At 43.9% G+C, this 21,195-nt stretch overlaps 1 protein-coding gene and 1 long non-coding RNA gene across 3 annotated transcripts in view; both read left to right on the plus strand.

Annotated features, from left to right (window-relative positions):
* Positions 1–5,481, plus strand: part of GLCCI1 (glucocorticoid induced 1) — a 123,325-nt gene extending 117,844 nt beyond the window's left edge. The window contains exons 8-9 of the mRNA XM_047837007.1: positions 1,291–1,411; positions 2,569–5,481. Of these exons, the coding sequence (XP_047692963.1) occupies positions 1,291–1,411; positions 2,569–2,911 (464 nt within the window). The 3' untranslated portion in view covers positions 2,912–5,481. The remainder of the gene's footprint in view (positions 1–1,290; positions 1,412–2,568) is intronic.
* A 583-nt stretch (positions 5,482–6,064) lies between these two features.
* LOC125156998 (uncharacterized) lies at positions 6,065–21,116 on the plus strand. 2 transcript variants are annotated; one of them, XR_007148852.1, is made up of 7 exons: positions 6,065–6,310; positions 6,419–6,573; positions 9,183–9,287; positions 10,818–11,043; positions 15,870–15,909; positions 19,173–19,444; positions 20,018–21,116. It is a non-coding gene; the product is annotated as an uncharacterized LOC125156998 (long non-coding RNA). The 2 variants fall into 2 exon arrangements; XR_007148853.1 differs by lacking the exon at positions 9,183–9,287.
* Positions 21,117–21,195: the final 79 nt, after the last annotated feature.

Here is a 21,195-nt window from a genome sequence, read left to right on the forward strand (position 1 = left end):
CAGTAGTGATGGAGAAGGGGTGGTTTTCTAAGGTTTCCCAATTGTGTGGCCTTTTTATTTTGTAGGCAATGATTTCCCAGCCCGAGATACAGCCATATGCAAATATAAGCACACATCTCCATTCCCAAGACTAACCTAGGTGCTCTTTGACTCACTTACCAAATACAACTAAGTGTGCCTCAAGAGTCTACTAAGCATGTATTATAGTTCATTAATGATGATGAAAACATCCCTGTTACTCAGATTCTGAATGTGGTGCTGTGTTCTGTAGCCTAATCCAAAGCAACTTATCAAAATTGTGACAACCTTAATTATGACACCAAAGCCATCTTTCAAAATATACATGAAAATAATACATCTCAATAGATCATGTGCTTCATATTTTAGCAGTGAGAATTGGTTTGCATTAAGTCAGAATTTGTTTAAATGGGACTATTGTATTTATACAGGTACATTACTGACTTTACAACTTGGCATCTTACAAAGATAATGACACATTTTGGTGGATTTGATTTTCCAAAATCCTTTGCCAGGTAGGAAAGGGAGAAATTACATATAGGTTTTATGACTTTTCATGAATAGACCATTTCTTTTTTTGGTCAAAAATATGAAGAAAACATATTAGGTCGAGATGCTTTTAGATTCCTCATGCTTCTAATAGCAAAAATACAAACTGCTGGAAAAACTATTTTATGTAGACATTTTCAAGGCAAATTTCTGAGTAAATTCCATTTTTCATGATGGGCTGAGGGAAAAAGATATTATGTGTTACAAACCTGTTTTTTCCCCCTGTATACATCTGTTCATGGTGTAATGAAAGTAAAAGTAATATTTCTGCTAAGAAACTTTGTAATGAAGATTATTCCACATGCTAAAATTTTTAATTAAACCGGTTGGACAGTGAGAAAACCTAGAGAACCCTGTGTTATAACCTCATATTTCTTTTGCATGATTTATATATATTGCCCCATTCATCTACATTTTGAAATACATACTGCTGTAATTGTTTTCAAGATGATAGTGCTGCTTTATTCAAAATGCAGTTTCTGGACCGAAATATCCTCCTTTTATTTTCTGTGGTATGGCAGATAACTGTTGCATCGCATCTTTTATTTCTAAGAAATGTACTACACAAGGGTGTTAGTAATAGCTCTGCAAAAAAGGAAGATCTGTGGTGGAAGCAGAGGGGCCATAGTGGATAAACTGTGCAAAAGGCTGCTTGTTTGGAAATCAAATTTAATTTAAAAGAGCTTTCAATCACTAGTTAATATAACTGCTTTAAATTTACAGACAGTGGGAGTAGCTCACCGTTACCCAAGTACGCTTCATCTCCCAAACCAAACAACAGCTACATGTTCAAACGGGAGCCCCCAGAGGGATGTGAGCGAGTGAAGGTCTTTGAGGAAATGGCGTAAGTAATGTCTTTTCTATCAGCTGGGATCTGCAAAGCTGTAAAGCTTTTTTTACTGAGACCAGTTGATTACAGATGAATCAACTACTCCATCCAGCTGATAACGTGTCTCAAAACCAAATTATAAAAAGAAAATTGAATAAGCAGAAGGGATCTTAGTGTAGCATTGGAGTCTGTATGCTGGAAATACATAAACTTAATACAGAAACTTGGAAATTCATTCTTACTACCTAAAATATCTATTTTTGATCACTAAGAATTTTCCTCTCAAAACCTCTGTTGATTTAGATGGCTAACAAGGAGTTTAGTGGCAAATATCCATGTGTGGCTGGCCTTAGGATAGTGATGCCCCAAACCAGAAGGAAACTAACATGTCTCCCTGTAGACGCTATCTAGCATGTGTATTCATTTAATGGAGACAGATTTTTTTTTCTTTTTGAATTTTCAGTACGCATTAAATTAGAAATTAAAGAAGAGGTTCATGCTGTGAATACTTGGCAGAGTAACTCAAAAAAAAAAAAAGAAAAAAAAAAGACTCTGTGGCTCTTAGACTCACTCATCCCTTTGTCCCAGTGCAAGTGCCTGGGGAAGGCTGCTGTACTCTTGCAACCTGGAAGGGGACAGAGACTGGTCTTGCAGGAGTTGATGGCTAAGTTCTGGGAATGGGAGGGGAGGAAAGGCTTCAGGACCCTGCTCCGCTGGGCTGTGACCGGCTCTTTGAGAAATTTTCTTATCTGTTGGTAGAAGTATAGCAATGCAGAAAAAGGAGGAAATGCTTAAAACCAAATATAGGATTAGGTCATCCCTCTCCCATTGCACTTTTTCTTAACAGAAAAGGTCATTCTAACCTTGCATAATAATCTTCAGCTATAACATAGGAGGTTTTTCCATCTTCCTAAATGATTGAAAGCAAACTAATGATCTTAGAAAAAATTTGCCCAGTCCTTTTGAAGATCCTTTGGTGTCAAAATTCACTCAGTGCTGTGCACATCCGTAGTCTGCCAGCTGACTTGTGCTATGGAAGATGTTTACCCCTCTGTGTACACTTAACTCATTCCCTGCCATTCGCATTGTAGCTGTTGTAGAGAACTCCAGCTAAGTGAGAAAGTTTGGAAGTTGTTAGTGATTATAAATGTCATTTTGTCTTACGGTTTTAGGTCTCGTCAGCCTATCTCAGCCCCTCTCTTTTCATGTCCTGACAAAAACAAGGTTAATTTCATCCCAACCGGATCAGCTTTCTGTCCTGTAAAACTTCTAGGCCCTCTCTTACCTGCCTCCGACCTGATGCTCAAGAACTCTCCTAACTCTGGCCAGAGCTCGGCTCTGGCCACTCTGACCGTCGAGCAGCTCTCCTCCCGGGTTTCCTTTACATCCCTTACTGACGACACCAGCTCCGTGGGCGCCACGGAGGCCTCCGTCCAACAGCCGTCCCAGCAGCAGCTCCTGCAGGAACTGCAGGGTGAGGAACACATCTCTGCTCAGAACTATGTGATCATCTAAAGTGAAGGGGGAGCTGGCCTCTACCCTACCTTCATGGATTAGGAACTAGACCTCAGACATCTTATCTGCATGGAGTGACAAACTTTTTGAACACCACCACCACCAACAGAATACTTATCAGCATCATAAAGTATCTCTTGACACTGATCTTGGCAGGGACGGAACTCCTATTCAGCAGTTTTTGTGGAAAGCAGTAATGCTTGCAAAATGTGTGTGTCATTCAGCATTTTAAGTGGAGACTATGCATTTCATAGTATGTTTGACAGAGTAGTAGTGTGTCCTGTGTTTTGTTCCAAATTCTTCAGTATAAATAAGCTCTATATCAAAAAGTTGCCTGTCTAAATAGAAAAATGTCTTGCTGTGTTTTGTCCTATGGAAAATACTGTACTTCAGGATTATGTTTACAATTGATCCAGGTGTTTGTTTCTAACTTCTGTAATACATACAATGCAAAAAAATAAATAAATAAATGGCCACAACAGTTGCACAGTGCCCACCCTATGGCCTAGCTTCAGGTACTTCAGTTGAAGTCTAAACTCAGGTAACTTGGAATGTATATCATATTGGGATATTAAATATTTCACAGCTAAAAAGCTAAAGAGGGAACATCACTCTTTTGCCTTTCCTTATTTTCTGCATTTCCCTTTCCTCATTACATTCCACATTCTTAGAATAAGAAGTGCATTCAACCCTAGGAGAACAATAATCCTGGACATGGGTGAACATGAGGAGAACCAGCAAATCTGTGGTGTCTGACATCACTTTTGTCATGCGGTTACAAGTAACACAACTGTTGAATCCACTGTTTCAACATGTGTAGATGTGGCTTTTTTTTTTTTTTAAACAAGTTCAGGTGTTGCTCAGTTAATGACTGTTCTAATGTTGCAAATAAAGCGTCTGATACCAGGCTGTATGTAAACATTCCAATTGTGTGTAATGGGATTTAAAAACAAGAAAGTCTGGGTTTGATTTCCAAACAAGTGAACTTTCCCAGGGGATGGTGGAGATTTCTTGTTTATGTTGCCCATCAGGGTCATGAAATGCCATTGTTTTAGCTAAAGGCATATTAGTGTTCAGTTTCACTTTTGGAAATGCTTTAATTTGCAGGTTGAAAAATGACAGGCTTTTGGTTAATTGTTTTCCTCAAGCACTTGAGGTGCGCGAGTCGCATTTGTGTGGAGAGAGAGTATGCGGGTCTCAGATGCTGTGCACATTAGGAAGCAGGTTCTTTGGTGACTTACATGGTGGTCGCTCACAGCTGCCTCATTGCGTCTCTCCTCACAATATCATGGATAGTTCTGGTAGTATTTTGGATTTGCAAAGTAAAGCCTATACCCAAGTAAGCAGTCTTGAACTCACAGACTTGACCCGAATTCTCAACAGTGTGAAGAGAGCCCTAGATACTCTTGAGTGGTCAGTGGAAGAGCCCAGCTCTCAGACTTTGTTTTCTGTGGCACAAAGAGAGTATCCTAAAGCAGAGGGAGGTTTTTGTATTTTTATTCCATTGCTTCAGTTCAGTAAAACACAGAGTTGTTTCATCTGTACCTACTACAGTATATGGCACAGTTTTCTTAACAGTTAGGGGAATAGGTGCCTACAGTTATAGGAACGTTTCAGTTCCTTTCAGTCATTCCTCGGGATTTCTTTGTTTTATTTCCTAAGGAGGGTGAAGAAAGAAGAAGTGATAAAGAAGAAAGCAACACCATTGATTTTTTTTTTTTTTAGAAATGGTATATATATATATATGTATATGTTTGTGTGTGTATGTATTTTGTGTATTATTTTTTCATGATTCCAATTATCTTCTTTCCACCAAAGTTTGCAGTAATATTCTCTCCTGAAGGTGCATTCTGGCTCCTTTAAATTAGTCAGTGTTATATTGTAGGAGACTGTCATGGAAAAGGACTCAGTTTACTTTTGCCATTTTCACAGGGGAACCTTTTAAAACAATCTCTTCAGCAGCAGACACCTTTAACCCTAATAATCTCAGGCCTTGATGAAAATACTATATTTTGTAGATTATGGTTAAAGGGAGAAAATTATTCTGTAAGATAAATATGAGCTCCATTAACTTCTGATATCTGGTTTAGCATTACATAATGTATTGATCTTATGCTCTGCTTTTGTCCAAATAAGATGCAATAGTATCAATATCAATTTCTGAAAGATGGACTGAATGCTTTTTTGGTGATGAAATCTGATGTACGATATTTATAGTGACATGTGCTTTTATTTTCTCATGAGAAACTAAATATTAATTGTGTTGTACATTTGTTCTTAGCATATATTAAAGTTCCGAACCAAATGTGTTAAAGCTTATGCTTTGCCATGTAAATTTCCCAGAAGTTGTTGAGCTCAAATGTATCCTACATCCAGCTGTAGAAATTTGTCAGAAATTGTTTAAATTTTGTACATAGTTGTACTGTTTAATTCTAGCCACTGCGCTGAACAGTATTCGAGTTACCATACAATATGGCTTTACACAAGGAAATGTGTGGCTTTTGTTTTGTATTTTTTCAGTATAGAAGTTCCTGTGTCTTATTTAAATAAAGTTATTAGTAAAACCAGAATAGTTCACCTATGTTTTTTGGAAAGATTTGTTCATAAGCACCTTGCCCAACAGAGATACACTTAGGTCAGGGTGATGGCAGTATCTGGTGCTCACTGAATTCCTGACCTGTATCTCTGGTGCTGGAGGGACTCTGACCGGATCAGATTTCCACAGCCTGGTTTCCTCTTGACATGTCATTTACACACTTTCCATCACACAGTAAGAAGCTGGATGTCTAAAGTTCCAAGTCTTTGTACCGCTCCCAACTGTGTGAGCACCTCAAATAGAGAAAACACTGCCCTTACATTTTTATTCTATACCTAAGAATTTTTTATGGAAGTAATTCTTTTTATTGTTTTTTATTTTTTTAATGTTTATTTATTTTGAGAGATAACAAGTGGGGGAAGGGCAGAGAGGGAGGGAGACAAAGAATCTGAAGCAGGTTCCAGGCTCTGAGCTGGCAGCACAGAGCCCGATGCGGGGCTTGAACTCACAGACCACGAGATCATGACCTGAGCTGAAGTTAGACAGTTAACCAACTGAGCCACCCGGGTACCCCAAAGTCATTTTTTTTTTAAGTCCACTGACATCACCTCAAAGGAAGTTGTGTGTTTCTTACAAAGAAAACTGCAGCAAAAAATTTTAAATTGTTTACTCTTTTTATTTAGGTTTAGATTTGGGATAAGAGGGAGAAAACCTTAACAGAACAAAGGAGTTGTTGATGTTATGCCCAGTTATCCAGATAGGGTCATGATAGGCCTCATGGTGGCCTGAGAGCAAAACAGACTACTTTGAGAAATAATTTGCCAGCAGTCTTCTTCATTTCTGAAGCATATCTCCTCAAAGAGGTTGGTAAGATTTTACCTTTAAATTTAGCTTAAAAATGTGTAATTAGCTATGTTTTGGGCTGAAGAAAAAGTAAAATATAACTTTTCAATGGTGATGTTTATCAACAGTTTTCTTGAAGATGATACATAACTTGGGCAGGAAACGATCTATCCGAGGTTAAAAGTCACACTGCAGGTGACTGTGAAGGAGAAAGTGGAATCCTCAGCTCCGTCTCTGCTTGACTTGATCATATAAGCTTAATATAAACAGCCCTGAGAAACAGGTCAGTATTGCAAATTAAAAAAAAAAACAAGGGGCGCCTGGGTGGCGCAGTCGGTTAAGCGTCCGACTTCAGCCAGGTCACGATCTCGCGGTCCGTGAGTTCGAGCCCCGCGTCGGGCTCTGGGCTGATGGCTCAGAGCCTGGAGCCTGTTTCCGATTCTGTGTCTCCCTCTTTCTCTGCCCCTCCGCCGTTCATGCTCTGTCTCTCTCTGTCCCCAAAATAAATAAACGTTGAAAAAAAAATTAAAAAAAAAAAACAAAACCCAAACCTAAGGAACAAGGAGAGAGGGGAATTAGGTCTAGATCTAAGTTTTAGCCTTATGCTAGCTAAAAATAATCACTTGAAGTTTATTCATGAATATTTCAAAATAAATGTTTGCTCCCACCCCTTCCATCTCTGAAGTTCCATTATCCCTACATGTTCCCAGCAGCTCCTACCTTCTACCCCCGCTTGAAACTCACAAGTCTTTTTTCCCCTCTCTACATACCTTTGGTAAACTCAGGGCCTTTTGGAACTCAGGAGCTTTGTATGGGTCCCTTAATTCACACCTGGAGTCACAACCTAGCATTACAGTTCCAGTTGTCTTGGGGGCATCTCCTCTCAGACTTACTGTCTTATCTCAGCTTCACAGATTGAATGGAATGAAGAAGTCTTGTCCCGTGTTGTACTAAATCAGAATACATCCCAATTCTTCCTTTTTCCCTGAAGACAACTGCAGTTCTGTGTTCTGAAGTTTTCTCCACCTACCTCTCTCACATTTGCCTCTCTGTCTTCCTATTTATCTCCCTAAATTTCAAGCTGCAGATCAGACCGTATGTCTTGTGGATGAATTTCTTTTGAAATGGGATTCTGATGGCAGGGAAGCAAGATCATTTAGTATGCTAGATTTCCAGTAACCCCTATAGCTGTAGACCAGGGGTCGGCCAGCTAGTGCCTATAGCCAGATGTGCTGCAGGCCTATTTTTGTGAATAAAATTTACGAAACAAAGCCACACTCATTTGTTTATGTATTGCCTATGGCTATTTTGCAGGACAGTGGCAGAGTTAAGTCGTTGCAATGGAGACAGTCTGGCCCACAATGTCTAAGATATTTTACTGTCTGGTCCTTTACAGAAAAAAATGTACCAACATTTGACATAGGCCAGAGAGCAAACTGGGTTTGGGTAACTTGTATCATACACGTGGTTGTTTTAAAAATACGTCCATAAATCTTTTGATACTCCTCTTTGAGAGGTAGAGCTTCATTTTCCTCCCCTTGAAGTTTGGGCTGGACTTGCTTAGAAATGGAATCCAGCAGTGATGGGCTGTCACTTCTTAGATTAGGCTGTAAAAGGACAGGCTTCTGTCTTGGGTGTGCACTCTCCTGGATCACTTGCTATGGGAGAAGCTCTATTGTGAGGAGACCGAGGCAGTCTTTGCTGAGAGAGACCCACATGGCAAGTAGCTATGGCTGGCAGCTAACGCTGAGGCTCCCCAGCCCACAGCCATGTGGGTGAGCTTGGAAGCAGATCCTTCAGCCCCAGTGGAGCCTTGGGATCACTGCAGCCCCAGCCAACAGCTTGTCTGCTGCCTCATTAGAGACTTTGAACCGGACCTGCTAAATCCTAGGTTCCTCACACTCAGAAACCGTGTGGGACAAGCTGTTTGCTGTTCTAAGGTGCTGAGTTTAGTGGTAATTTGTTACATAGGATTATACAGCTAATACAATAAAGAGCTGCCCTGCCTGCCTCTCCCCCACCCCCCAACACATACCAATTACTGCCAGCAAGATCACCCAGGGTCTTGTGCCATCCTGCCCCCACCCCGGGTCCAGAAAATGAGGCTTGCCTTTTTGGAATGAACACTTCTTGAAGAAAGCTCTGTGGGACTAGGTCGAACACAAAGCTTTCTCATACAGAATTTTGTTACCTGAACCACCCACAGGGTAAGTCTACAGTATGTGCCTAAAAGTTATCTTGTCCAGTATTAAACCATCTTACCTACGACAACTAATTGGGGGGAGAAATTAGACTCTCGCAGAAAAGTGTTTGCTGTGGAAAATGATGCAAAAAGAGGCGGGATAGGTGATCAGTTTTCAAAGCTGGAAAAAAAAAAAACCAAAATCTCAAGAAAATGAGAAATATTTCTACCTCAAATGTCTTAGTTTCTATCCTTAACAGGAGGCTGGTGACCCGTTGGTTCTAAAACGGCCTATTCCATTTCACAGGCATTTGTGTCTTTCAAAAAAAGAGGAAATTTTTTTCAAAGGTTCCAGATCAGTTTGGTGACAGCCCCTCCCATTTAAAACAGCCATTTTCTTAACACTAAGAATTTGAATAATTAGATCACTTTTCCTACAAAAGATTTTCTGATAACAAGGAATGGGTCCCCTTTCACACTATAAATTCTACTCAACTCTTGGCATCAGCTTTAAGCATGACTTTGATGACATTCCTTTAGCCAGAATTGGGTAAGGTCCCGTAGGCAATGGATGTTATTTCAAACCACTGTCTGGAAGCAAGCGGGATAAAAGGTGGATGTAGGGCTCCATAAGGACCTGCCAAATGGGGAGAAGGGTTCATGCAGAAAGGGCAAACCATTTCTCAGGTTTTCTATTCCACTTTGTAAAGGAAAAGGGTTATACTCCAGGGACAGAAGTTAACAAAGGACACCGCTCATGTGCTGCAGTAAACAGCCTACCATTTTTCATATGGACTGAAATCAAGGCAAACAAGGTAATCTTAACTCACTCTAAATCTGACTGTTTGATTATAGTCAAAAACCTGGTGTGGTCTCTCCTGCTTCCCTTTCCTGTGACCACCCTGGGAGCTATTGTATGGAGAACCCTGACCCTTTCTCCTGATAGCTCCTCTAAGTCCATGACCATTGCAGCAGGTCCTGCTGGAAGACAGTCAAGGGGTAGGAAGGACAGAAGATGGTTACACCTGGGAAATGGGGCCTGTGGGGAAGTGGGGAAGAGTGCTGAGGCGAGCTTTCACAACATTCATAGGTCCTTTTGAAATATCTGATTTTTTTTTTCTGACAATGATTATGCATTCCTTTTGTAATGTTTCATAAAAGAAGTCAAGGAAGCAACTTAATCTTCTTTCTGCAGTTGTTGGCATTCCTCTTCCTTCTGCTCATGCCGCCTTCTCACCAACCATCCATCATCCAGTATGTGGCAGAAAGCAGATATGACTGAACTGACTGCTTTTCATATTCCCCAACAGAAAGACAAGGTGAAAGTCAAAGAGAAGTGGTCAACATGAAAATAAATGTTTAACCTCACAAGTAATCAAAGCGTGCAAATTAAAACAACAATTGGTTGCCTTCAAATTGGCAAAGATGAAAAAGAAGGGTGATATTCGGTGCTAAGGGGGTGGTGGGGATATGGTCACTCTCATATCTGGTCTTAGAAGAGTAAGTTAGTATACCTTTTTGAGCAAGAACCTGGCAGCACTTACACCAAGTGGCAAAAAGCAGGTCACAAACCAGAGTGATCTCTTGGTTTTGTAAAAATACATATATATATATATATATATATATATATACACATATATATATATATATATGAGTTAAAAAAAAACATGAAGAGTGTACAAAAATTAATAGTGGTTATGCTTGGGTTGTGGATATTTGTCTTTAACATTTGCATTTATGTTTTTCTAAGTTTTCTTAGAAACGTTATAATTTGAGAGAAAATGCATGTTAATTTCCAGTTATCAAGGGAGGGGGAAAATGTAGGGAGGAAAGAAGGATATGGCAGGAAAAGATTTAGTTTTAGCAGAAATGAGCAGACCTCTTAAAATCAAGGTGGCTTGAGAAGAGGCTTGGTAGAGCAAACTCTGCTTCAGTGGAATTATCCAAATGTACGTACAGTTTCATGCCCTTTTCACTTTCCCATTAAAAAAAAAAAAAAAGGTCCCAACACCATCATACTCAGGTACATAAGATAAAATTATTTAAGCCTAGAATGGCATTTAGGGAAGTCTGGAGTTGTGGTTCAGAGGACAGAGCATTCCTTGGAGTGTGGCCCATACTAAGAGCCCTATACTCAGTTGAGATGGATTTATGAAGTGGGCACCAGAAAGCCCAGAAATCTGTCCTGTCATTTACACTTCTTGAAAATTGAAGCCTCACTTAGAAAATTGAAAAGGACCTTCTGCCCCACGCAAACTATAGAAATCTGAAAGTGGTGAAGAGAATGTTCTTGAATGTGATTCCCATTTCTCAGTACACTCTTTATTGAGGCATATTTAATCTAGTTTTACAGAGCTTGACTGAAGTGGGTGCATGTGATGGATGTTGACCAGAACTTGGATTAGAGAAGACTGGGGATCAAAGCCCTGGACAAGCTGCAGTGGATACCTTGGCTTGAGGATCACCAGCGCAGAATTTGACTCCTGTTCGTCTTTGAATTTGTAGCTGGCATAATCCAGTGGGGCAGGAAGCAACTTGGGGATTCAGACATTTGCTTATTTCTCCTTCTTGGTAAGTGTCTCCCCCATGCACCAAACTGAGCCTCAGCCCTTTGCCATTTGTCATTTCTGTCAGCTGGCAGGCCACACCTGGTAGAACCATGTCCCTCCCGCATGTCAGAAGACAGAGGCAGTGTGGCATAAGGGACTATGGTCCAGGTCTGGCCATCAGACAACTCTGTGACAACTCTGTGAATCTGGGAGTCTTTCTTTGTAAAATAGCGATAATGATTATTCTTCTGCTTTTGCCATAACAAAAGAACCTAGGCTGAAGGGCCTAAATGATAGAAATGTATTTCTCACAGTTCCTGGAGGCTCAAAGTCCTAGATCAAGGTCTAGCAATATTTGGGTTTCTAGGAAGGACTTTTCTGGTTTGGAGACAGCCGCTTTGTCATGGCCTTTGACATGGTTTTTCCTCTGTCTCTTCTTCTGACACTATCCTATCGGATGAGGCCGCATGCACCCTTAGGACCTCATTTTACCTTAATTACCTCCCAAAGCCCTACATGCCCCAAATCACTGGGTCATATACCTTAAAAGGATAAATGTTATGGTATATGAATTGTAATGCAAAAAATAAACTCAACATGCCAAAAAATCCTACTCTGTAGGATAATTAAGAGGGTGAAAGGGACCTGTGTGCACATAGCACAGTGCCTGGCATAGAGCACCCCATGGATAAAATAGTCCATGTAGGGTCAGAAAATGTGAAGGTTGTAAAGCCATAAACCTGGTTCCACAAGCCTCGAATCCTGTCTCCAACATCCTCAAGGATGTTCACTGCATGGCTCTACTTCTTCCTCTGCTGTTCACAATCTGCCGTCTGCATCTTTCCTCGCCTTTGGCAGGTGGGTCAGGCAGGCACCCACCACCCTGGCTACCATGTAAGCACCCCGCGTGTATGCCTCTGACCTTGTTCTCCCACAGACCTCCATGCCTTTCCTGTTCCCTGTGCTGCCGTGTGCCCAGCTCTCCCCGCCTGCCCACATCCAGAAGGCAAGGCCAGAAGGACATGACACTTCAGGCTTCAGCCCGGGCCCACTCCCATCTTTTCCAGGTGCTTTGTCTTTAATCACGGGCCTGGTTTATAGGGCAGAAAAACCAGCCTGTTTGGCTCTGGGCTTCCCTCACCACAGGCTGGCCACTGAAGCCCAGGATGAAGAAGCAAGGCTTTCCCTGGGGCTGGTTGTGAGGGCAGGTAACAGATGGGTAGCAGAATGCAGGTAGCAAGAGCTCGGGGCAGTGTGCTGTCCGGATTTGTTCTCTCCCTGCTAGCTTCTTCCTTTCCAGCTGGAGTCAAAGTTGCAGCTCACCCGGGATGGCAGCTCCTATTGGCAGGATAAAAATACCCCTCAGTTTGACTGCTGAGGCCCATGCATGGCCAACTCAGCCATTAAGGGCAAGGAGAGAGGAAAGAGTACGGAATGCTGGTGACTTCCCTGCAGGGAAAGGTGGCCGTTGGAGCCTCCCGCCCACTTACACGTGGATGATGCAGGCTTCTAGTGCTCAGAGGAAGTTCCAGTCACACCAGTGCCCTCTCCATCAGCATGAAACCTCTTATTAGCATGTTTCTGACTTTTATTGTGCATCGACCCCTTTGAGAATTTATGGAAGCTCTGGACCATTTCCTCAGGAAAAGAAATCCACAGAGGTGCATTTTCACACACACAAAACTACACAGCTCAGAGGATGTACAGAACTCTTGAAGCTAAGAGGTCCATAAATCCCTGGGCCAGAATAGAGTTTATAATAGGGATGAAAGAGTTTATAACACAGCCATCAGAATAGCAATGAACTATAGGGAGATAGTGGAAGCAAGGCTGTTGATATGTCAAGTGCTGTGTCCTGAGAATGCCTTCTGTTTGTGCGGGGGACAGGGGGCCAGCAGACGATGCTCTAAATGTGGTACAGACCCTTGGGGCATCACAGGTCAGGTCCAGAAATACCAGCAAGGAGACACCTCAGACCAAAATCAATAAAAGAGCTCCCTGGGAAGTGGCTGAAAAAGGAAGCTCCAGAGAAGCCCGGCCTCTACTGATGAGGCATTTCTAAAATCAATTGCCTCCTCCTCGGGTGGCAGAAGGGTCAGGATACAGGCCCCTGTCGGGGTTGAGGGGTTTCCTGAGCACTTTTGACCAGCTCTCTGTTAGGGCAAATTATAAAAACGTTGCTCGCCCTGCTGTGAAGGCCCGTAGTTCCACCACTGAGATTGTTGCTGGGGGTATGTCCCAGAAGTGGGAAAAGGGCGTCTCACTGCACCCGGACAGACTCCTGAAGTGCTACAGGAGTGTCCGGCAATAGGAGTAGAGGGGAAAAGGAAGAGATGGATCAAGAGCCTGTGGAGCCTCAGAATTCAACTGAAGTCAGTCGTGTCTTCCAGGGAAGCACTGGTTCAGTGAGTATGGTCAGATGCTTGTGAACTCTACATCTTGGCATGTTGAGAACAGTGGGGCCCTCAGTCCGTTTCCTACTAGTTAATTATCAGAAGCCAGGACATAGGTATTATATTAAGGCCATAAGTTCTATTTTCAGTACAAAGAGGTGCAATTGATTAAAGTCCAGATGAGTATCAGCAGCATCAGAGCAGGGATGCTCACAGCTGGCTAAGCAACCTGGACTGCTGCAGGGGTCTGGCTTCTAGCAGCAACCCCCTCCTTCACTGCGTCCTCATCTGTACTTTGTCCCTGTGGCCACCACTTGGTTCCTCAGTACTCAGGAGGCTCCCATCACTTTATAAGTAACTGTGTATTGGTCCTGTTAATTTCAGTATCTATACTTTTGTAATAGACAAATCATTTCGTATCATCCCTAGTTCAGAATCAAAGGAGGGAGAAGCCCATAAACTCTGCTCCTCTCTGGATGAAAAGTTATTCTGCCAGGCCTACCACATGGGTTTCCTGAGCTAGTCAGTTGCAACCAGGTGGTCCTGGGGCTTACAGTGTGACTTACTAGCTAAGACCATGTCCCTCCTTGCAGAATGGGAGCTGGGACTGCTTGGCAGGGGGATATGAGTGTGACTGACAGTTTGAAGATTGCTCTCTTGTCAGTACATTCACGTGGGACTGTTCTCATGTCTCATAAGGCAGAACTGCCAATAGTACAAGACCTTAGTCTACCAAAAAGAAAACAAAATACACACACACACACACACACACACACACACACACACACACAAAACCCTCTTTAATACACATATATTGTTTTTTTTTTCTTTTGAACAAATTAGATTGTATTGTCCAGTTTCCAAAGTCACCTTTAAAGACCAAGAGCCTTTTTAAGGCAGAAGTAGTGGTGCTCATGAAATATTCTGTCCATACTGTGCCATCTCCTAGGCCCTTGCAGTGAGGTACGTGGCTATTTCTAGCCACTGGGTTTTGGAAGGAAGAGAAGTGTGTTTTTCTTTGGATGAAGTGTAGCATAGCCAGTGTGTGACAATGCTCCATTTCTACCTTTCCTCGCTATAGTGACCAAGAGGCTCACACACTGCATGTGATCAGCTGTATGCTGGTGACGCTGCATCAGCATAAGTCCCTGGGGGTTTGTGGAGCAGAGCCCCACTGACCCACATTAGAAACAGAGCATGAGTGAGGAAGGAAGAAAACTTCCTGGCTATAAGCCACTGAGATTTCTTGGTGATTGTTGCCAAAGCATAGCCTGGCCTGTCCTGACTTACAGACAGATCTGGGAGACATCACAGGAGGACACCACTGTGAATAGAGTTGATCTTCTGTGGACCTTCCAGCTGATCAGACTTCCAACTCTGCAAACCTAATGAGTCTCTCTGCTTCCCTGGTTATTTTAGGGGCTCTCCTACCACATGGAAAGTACAGCATCCCTTTGTGCAAGATCCAGATTCCAATTTCTTCTTTCTCTTCTTGAACAATCATACTTATTGAGGCTTAATTTACATATGTAAAATTCATCCTGTTTAGTGTAGGGTTCCGTGGGATTCGGGTAAGTGCATATGGTAGTGTAGCCACCAATACAATTTGTAGGAGAGCTCCAACCAGTATCCACCCCCGCCCACCTCCAATTTCCTTGTGCCTCTTTGGAGTCCAGCCCTCCCCCAACCACAGCCCTTGGCAACTACTGATCTAAGGCCCATCCTTTTAGGTTTGTGTTTTCCAAAATGGCATACAAATGGAACCACACAGTATGTAGCCTTTAAAGCAGAAAACCTTTTTATTTTGGAGTACTTACAGATTGACAGAAAAGTTGCAAAGATAGTACAAAGTTCCTCACCCAGCTTCTGCTAATGTTAACATCTTACATAGCTAGAGTATTTTGACATAGTAGTCAAAATTAGGAAATTAACATTAGCACAATACTATCAACGAAACTATAGACTTTTTTTGGATTTCATCCACTTTCCCACTAATAGTCTTTTTCTGTTCCATGATCCCAAATGGCATTTGGTCGTCATGTCTCCTTAATTTCCTCCCATCTGTGGTGGTTTCTTGGTCTTGTTTTTCATGACCTTGACACTTGTGAGCTACACTGGTCAGGCATTTTGTAGAATGTCACTCAATTTGAGTTTGTTTGATATTTTTCTTATGACTAGACCAGGTTATGAGTTTTGGAAAGAATACTACAGAGATGAAGTTCCCTGTCCATTGCATCATATCCGGGGTACATGATAGCAACATGAATCATCCTGTTGTATGGGTCAAGAGTTGCCTCCTGTTCACAGCTAAAGAATATCTCACTGGATGCATGTACCACAGTTCTTCATTCTCCAGGAGAAGGATATTTAAGTTCCTAGTTTTTGAAGATTATGAGTAAAGCTGCTAATATTCACATAGAGGTTTTTGTGTGAACATGTATCTTTTCTTCTCTAGGGTGAATTCCTAAGCGTGGCATCGCCAGGTTGTATGATAGGTAAGTGTGTATTTAACCTGATGTTAAACTACCAAACTTTTCCAAAGTGGTCCCACTCTGCTTTCCCCTCAACAGTGCGTAAGAGTTCTAGTTGCTCCGCATCCCAATTTCTTGGGATGGTGGTCAGTGCTCTAGGTAATGGTTCATTTAAAAAATACCATTAAGTTTGACAAGTTTTGCAGCATGTCCTTTCTGACTGGCAGGAGAACCCACTTCATTTCTCCTGGTCTCCGCACAGAATTCTATCCAAGTTTATGGAAAAATCAGGGGCAACTTATTCATTAGACTTTCTAGTCCCTTCCTACCTAACACCTTCCTCCATTCCCGTGATACTTAGGAGCAAATTAGTAAGTGATGGGAACAGAAGATGGGGCTTGGAGAGTCTCATGGAAGGTCATGGGGAGAGAGCAGCTTCCCGCTCCTACTTCAGCATCCTATACCAAGCGAGTGAATTTCCGTGACATAGTGGCTACCCTGTGTGCTGCAGTGTGCAAGTGCAGGGCTACATTTTGGGGGCATCACCTCAGTCCTTGTAATGACTCCACGAGGCAGGTGATGCTACTACAGAAGATGATGAAACAAGTGCAGAGGGTTTGTAGTTACAGCTGGTGAAGCCTCAACTTGGGAGGCTTGGCCACAGATTTCTCCAGCTTCAGAACCCAAACTCTTAACATCTGCCCTACACTACTGTCTGGAAGTGCATCTCCCAAAGATATCAAATAATTGGCCAAAAAAAGGGGGGGAGAGACAGAGAGACAGAAAGAGTTGGGAGGAGAGAAAAGATAGGGGTTCTTAAAGGAATTCTGTGTCTTTGAATTCCTTTCTTTAGCTCTAAGTTTCTAGCAAGCACCTTGAAGAAAAAGAAGCATTGGCCCAGCAGTTAGACAATGTGGGTTCTAATCCCGGTTTCTCACTAAATTATAGTTTTTCTTATATGTCCCTTGGTTTTCTCATCTGGATATCAGCAGGTTGGATGCAGAGAGCTCTGTGGTCCCTTCTGACTTCCTGGAAGTCAGCTATAGGAGAGCCACACATAGGCATCCTCACTGGGCTGCCTAGAACACCAAGCCTTCTAGTCCCAGGGCTGGCAGTGGCCTCAAAACGGACTTCTGGAAAACATTCCAGTTCTTTCAGCCACCTTGCTCCATACCCCCTGTGTCCTCAAGGTCATTCAGATGGAATCTGGAGTGGATCACCCCCGCATTTTCCTGCCCAGGATCTACTCCCTATTCCTCTGGTATTAGCAGCACAGCCTTCCCTTGAGGAACCATCCTTTCTCCATCCCCAGTCCTTAAGAGTCAGGCTCCAGGGACAGGCACATGAGAAGCTGGGGATATAGCCTATTTCCCATCCCCACCCACCTTGATCCCAGTGGCTGACTGGAGACTGGGCATAGGATCCAAAGCAGGCTCAATTCCAAGACTTTGGCTGGAGATACTGGTGGCCATGTTTCCTCCTTATGAGAAGTCTGTTAGGATGAAGCAACACAGAGAGAATCAAAGCTGGGAGCTAAAGACAGGGGAATTGCCGAGAACACTACCTGACCTCTAGATCCAGCTGTGCCTGAAGCATGTGCCTGGACCTTTCAGTTACCTGAGCAAATAAATTCACCCTCATTTTTTTTGTTGTTGTTTAAATAAGTCTGAGATGAATTAGATTAGGGTTCAGTAATTATGTGGGGTTTTTTTTGAGATTTCTGCTTTTCTCATCCATATATGCCCCTTTCTAGGAGTTCCAGAATCTTTGTTTTTTGTTTTGTTTTTTTAATTTGAAGAGGAGGCGGAGGAGGAGGAGAGTAGTAGTAAGTAGTCGTCGTCTTGTCTTCGTCAATTCCAAAAGCCCCATGAAAGACATGGTCTAATGCAGTGTTGGGAAACACACAGCACTGTTGCCACCACCCCTGCCCCATACTTATCACAAACATCACTCATCAGAATTCTTCTCAGTGCAGAATTCTTGGCAGCCAATGCCAATCACTGGAGTTGGCTCCAAGATGAAGTCTATTTTCCAACAAAGCTGAAGAGACCTGCATCACTGCACTGTGTGTGGTGCCAATCAGAGGACTAGATATGGTCTGAATCAAAGGATTAACTGCCATGGCCTGTCTGGAGGACACCAGTTGATCACAAAGACAGATGCACTTTGACATACTGGGAAAATCAATAGTGCCAATTGTTAGCCACTGCCAGGGTCGGCCCCTGAGGAGGGGTCTCTCTCGGCAGTGGTAGCTGAGAAAGGGAAGCATGGAGCTCAGCTGGTGGGCTCCTGGAGGCAAAGCATGGGCAGAAAGCATCTTGACCCAAATGGCCAGGCAGCCTCACATGGCCCCTCGGGGGCCTCAGCCCTGGCCCCACACCCAATGGAAACACCTGCCACAGCATGATGGTGAGCCCGTCTACATGCCCACTGGCAACTCACGCCTCCTGGGGATGCCAACTTTGAGCAGACCACGTTTTCTTGGGCATAAGCCTCCAACAAAAAGTTCTAAGTTGGTGCCTTTCTAATTCTGAAGCTGACGGATGCTTTTCTCACTCTCACACAGCTCAAAATCAACCTGACATTTCTAAAATTACATTTTGAAGGCAAGGAATCTATAAAGTGCACCAAAGCCCATGCCAGCTGGGAGAAAAAGAAAAGAGGAAAGAGAAATGTTTCTGGCTCCCTCCCTTACATTTGAATATTCTTTATATATTGGCTGGGGCAGCTCGAGAAGGGAAGGGGCACTTGCAGACCACCTAAAACTGCAGGAAAGTTTTCAAGGAGCAGGTGCTTTCTGAATTTCCCTGAGGGTTCCAGTGCAATTGTGGTTCAGACTGGCCTGGAGACAAGGAATGAAAATGAGGGAGAAGTGAGACAGGGCGTGAAGGGGGTGGGGCACCTTTGTCTTCTTCACGCCAGAGACAGTCCTTCCACAGGCGGCTGGCGAGGGGCCTCGAGGTGGGCCCCCAAGGAAGCCCCCTGGCTGGGCGGCACACAGGCCGCTTAAAAGAGAATAAGCGAGCAGCTGCTTCTCCTTAAACTAGAGAGGTGGCCGAGGGGGCTTTGTGCGAGCCAGGATCAAAACACGCCTATCAAGAGGGATCAAGGGCCTGGCCAAGTGGATTGCAGATGGGAATGGGAATTGAATCTTTTTTTTTTTTTTTTTTTTTAACAAAAATGTAAAGAAAATTCAGAGAGAAAATGCCTCCATGTGCAATTCTGTCCTTTCACTTGTAGCGAAGCCTGTTCAACTACCACAATCATCCTCTGCCCTTTACCCACAGATCAACTTTAAAATGCAACTAAAATGATCCATTCAACTGAGAAGAACCCCACACCCCTTCACCCCCACCCAGTACCCAGCAAGCTAGTTCCCTGAGCCTCCAGCCTGGATGGAGCAAGTCTACCCTCCTGCTTCTCTGCTTCGTCTCCTTACTGCGGTTGCTGTGGGGCTCTCACGGCTGCGAACACACGTGACCCAGGAGGAAACGAGTCCTTAATCTACGTTCCACACAGGGCAGCTCCACTCAGGAATCATTAATCCCGTGCTCACAAGGTGACTCCAGGGTGCTTATTACTAGGGAGACACAGAAGATTTGGGGAAACAGGAACCCCCTTCTCTGGGTTGCAACACCTTGGGCCAGAGGGAGATGCCTACGAATAGGCCTCAGGGGCCAAGCAGAGCACCAAGGGTGTGCTTATCATGAAACGGGGGAAGGGCAGGTAGGAGATGGGGGGTGGTTCCTCCTAGGAAAACTGTGGGCTATGCTTGAAGGAAGTGCGATCTGAGGGGTGGGTAGGGGTGTGATGGCAGCCAGGGGTAAGGGGACGGGGCATCCCAGGGGGAGTGTGCAGCAAATGCACAGGCCCAGCATGGAGAGGGAGGGCTTCTGGTGCAGCAAGCTTTTCTGTGTATGTGTGGGATGAGGCGGGGAGGCTGTGTGGAGTGGAGAGGGGAGGGCCTAGGGCTGTATCCCTGTATCCTCAAAGACCATGCATGCCAGGCTGAAAAGTCACCAAATGAGATTCTTACAAATGAGACTCTGTGGACAGTTTATGCCGGCAAAGACATGAGCAGAGCTGCTCCAGCCACAGAACATGCTGAGTCCCAGCCCCCTTTCGCCTTCAGGTCTCTTCTTGAGCAGTGGAGGAGGAGGAGGAGGAGGATGCCTTCCAGTCCCCCAGGGCCATCTTGCAGAGGACAGTGGCTACTGCTGGACCAGGTCCTTCCCTGAGGGCACACTGCAGAGCCAAGAAGCCGCATTCCTGTGTTGGGGGAAGTGGCCAAAGGAGACCCTTCCAAAGCCAGAGACTGAGGCTACAAGAATGCAGCAGAGGCCAGCTGGGCAGAGAGGACCAATTCCAGGATAATCATCAATGCTACTCCTCTCAGGGCCACTGGCTCACTGACAGGGGTGTGTGGCCTCTCAGCATACCACAGGTGACACAAGGAGGGGAGGAGAGGTGCCAGCCCTGGGGACTCAACACCTGTGAAGTGTCTGAACCACTTACATGCCCACATGCAAAACTTGTTCCTATCTCTCCCCAAGCCAACAAAAGTCCATGCCTTCCTCTCCTGCACTGTATGTGGGATGCATGGGATCTCGTCAGTAGTTTCATGCAGTTGGGGCTCGTCTTTGTTCTCCTCATCTGTCCCTCTCCAGCCTCAACGTCCATGGTACCTCCCCACTGAGTCCCCACAACAGACTCTCTTAACGTGCTTTTGCATGTCAAATATCTCTGCCATTTAATTAAAAAACAAAAAACAAAAAACAAAAACAGTTAATATCACAAAGGACTCCAGAAATACATGCTTTTGAATTCCAGCCACAGAGAAGACAAGAGGAGACACTGGCATCTGCAGATATGGCTGCTTTCCATAAGAAAGGTTCGTGCAGTGAGACCAGCCCAGCTCCTCAGCCCATGTGAGAACACATACCCCACCACACAAGGGCTGAGGGACAGTGTCTTTGGTTGGCTGGGGCTTCATCCAGAGCTCATTGGAAGGTGGCGTGGCAAGAAGGGGAAGTCTTCCTGCAGCCCCCTTACGAGGGCGACAAAGGCAGGGAGTACATGAGGAGGCATTTAAGCTTTGCTAGCCTCCCGCCGCCTCTTAGGCTACAGGACTCGTTACTGCAACCTAATACAGAATAGGTTGATGATTTGAACTTGGATCTCACAGTAGCCCAGTGACACATCAGCAGCCATAATGCGGACGTCAGCAGGAGAGCGGCCAGCCGGAAAATTGCTCCTAGACAATCGTGTATTGTTAGATCCACATAGAGAATACATTCAAACCCTTTATAC

Source organism: Prionailurus viverrinus, chromosome A2, assembly GCF_022837055.1.
Source record: "Prionailurus viverrinus isolate Anna chromosome A2, UM_Priviv_1.0, whole genome shotgun sequence".
Taxonomy (NCBI): domain Eukaryota; kingdom Metazoa; phylum Chordata; class Mammalia; order Carnivora; family Felidae; genus Prionailurus; species Prionailurus viverrinus.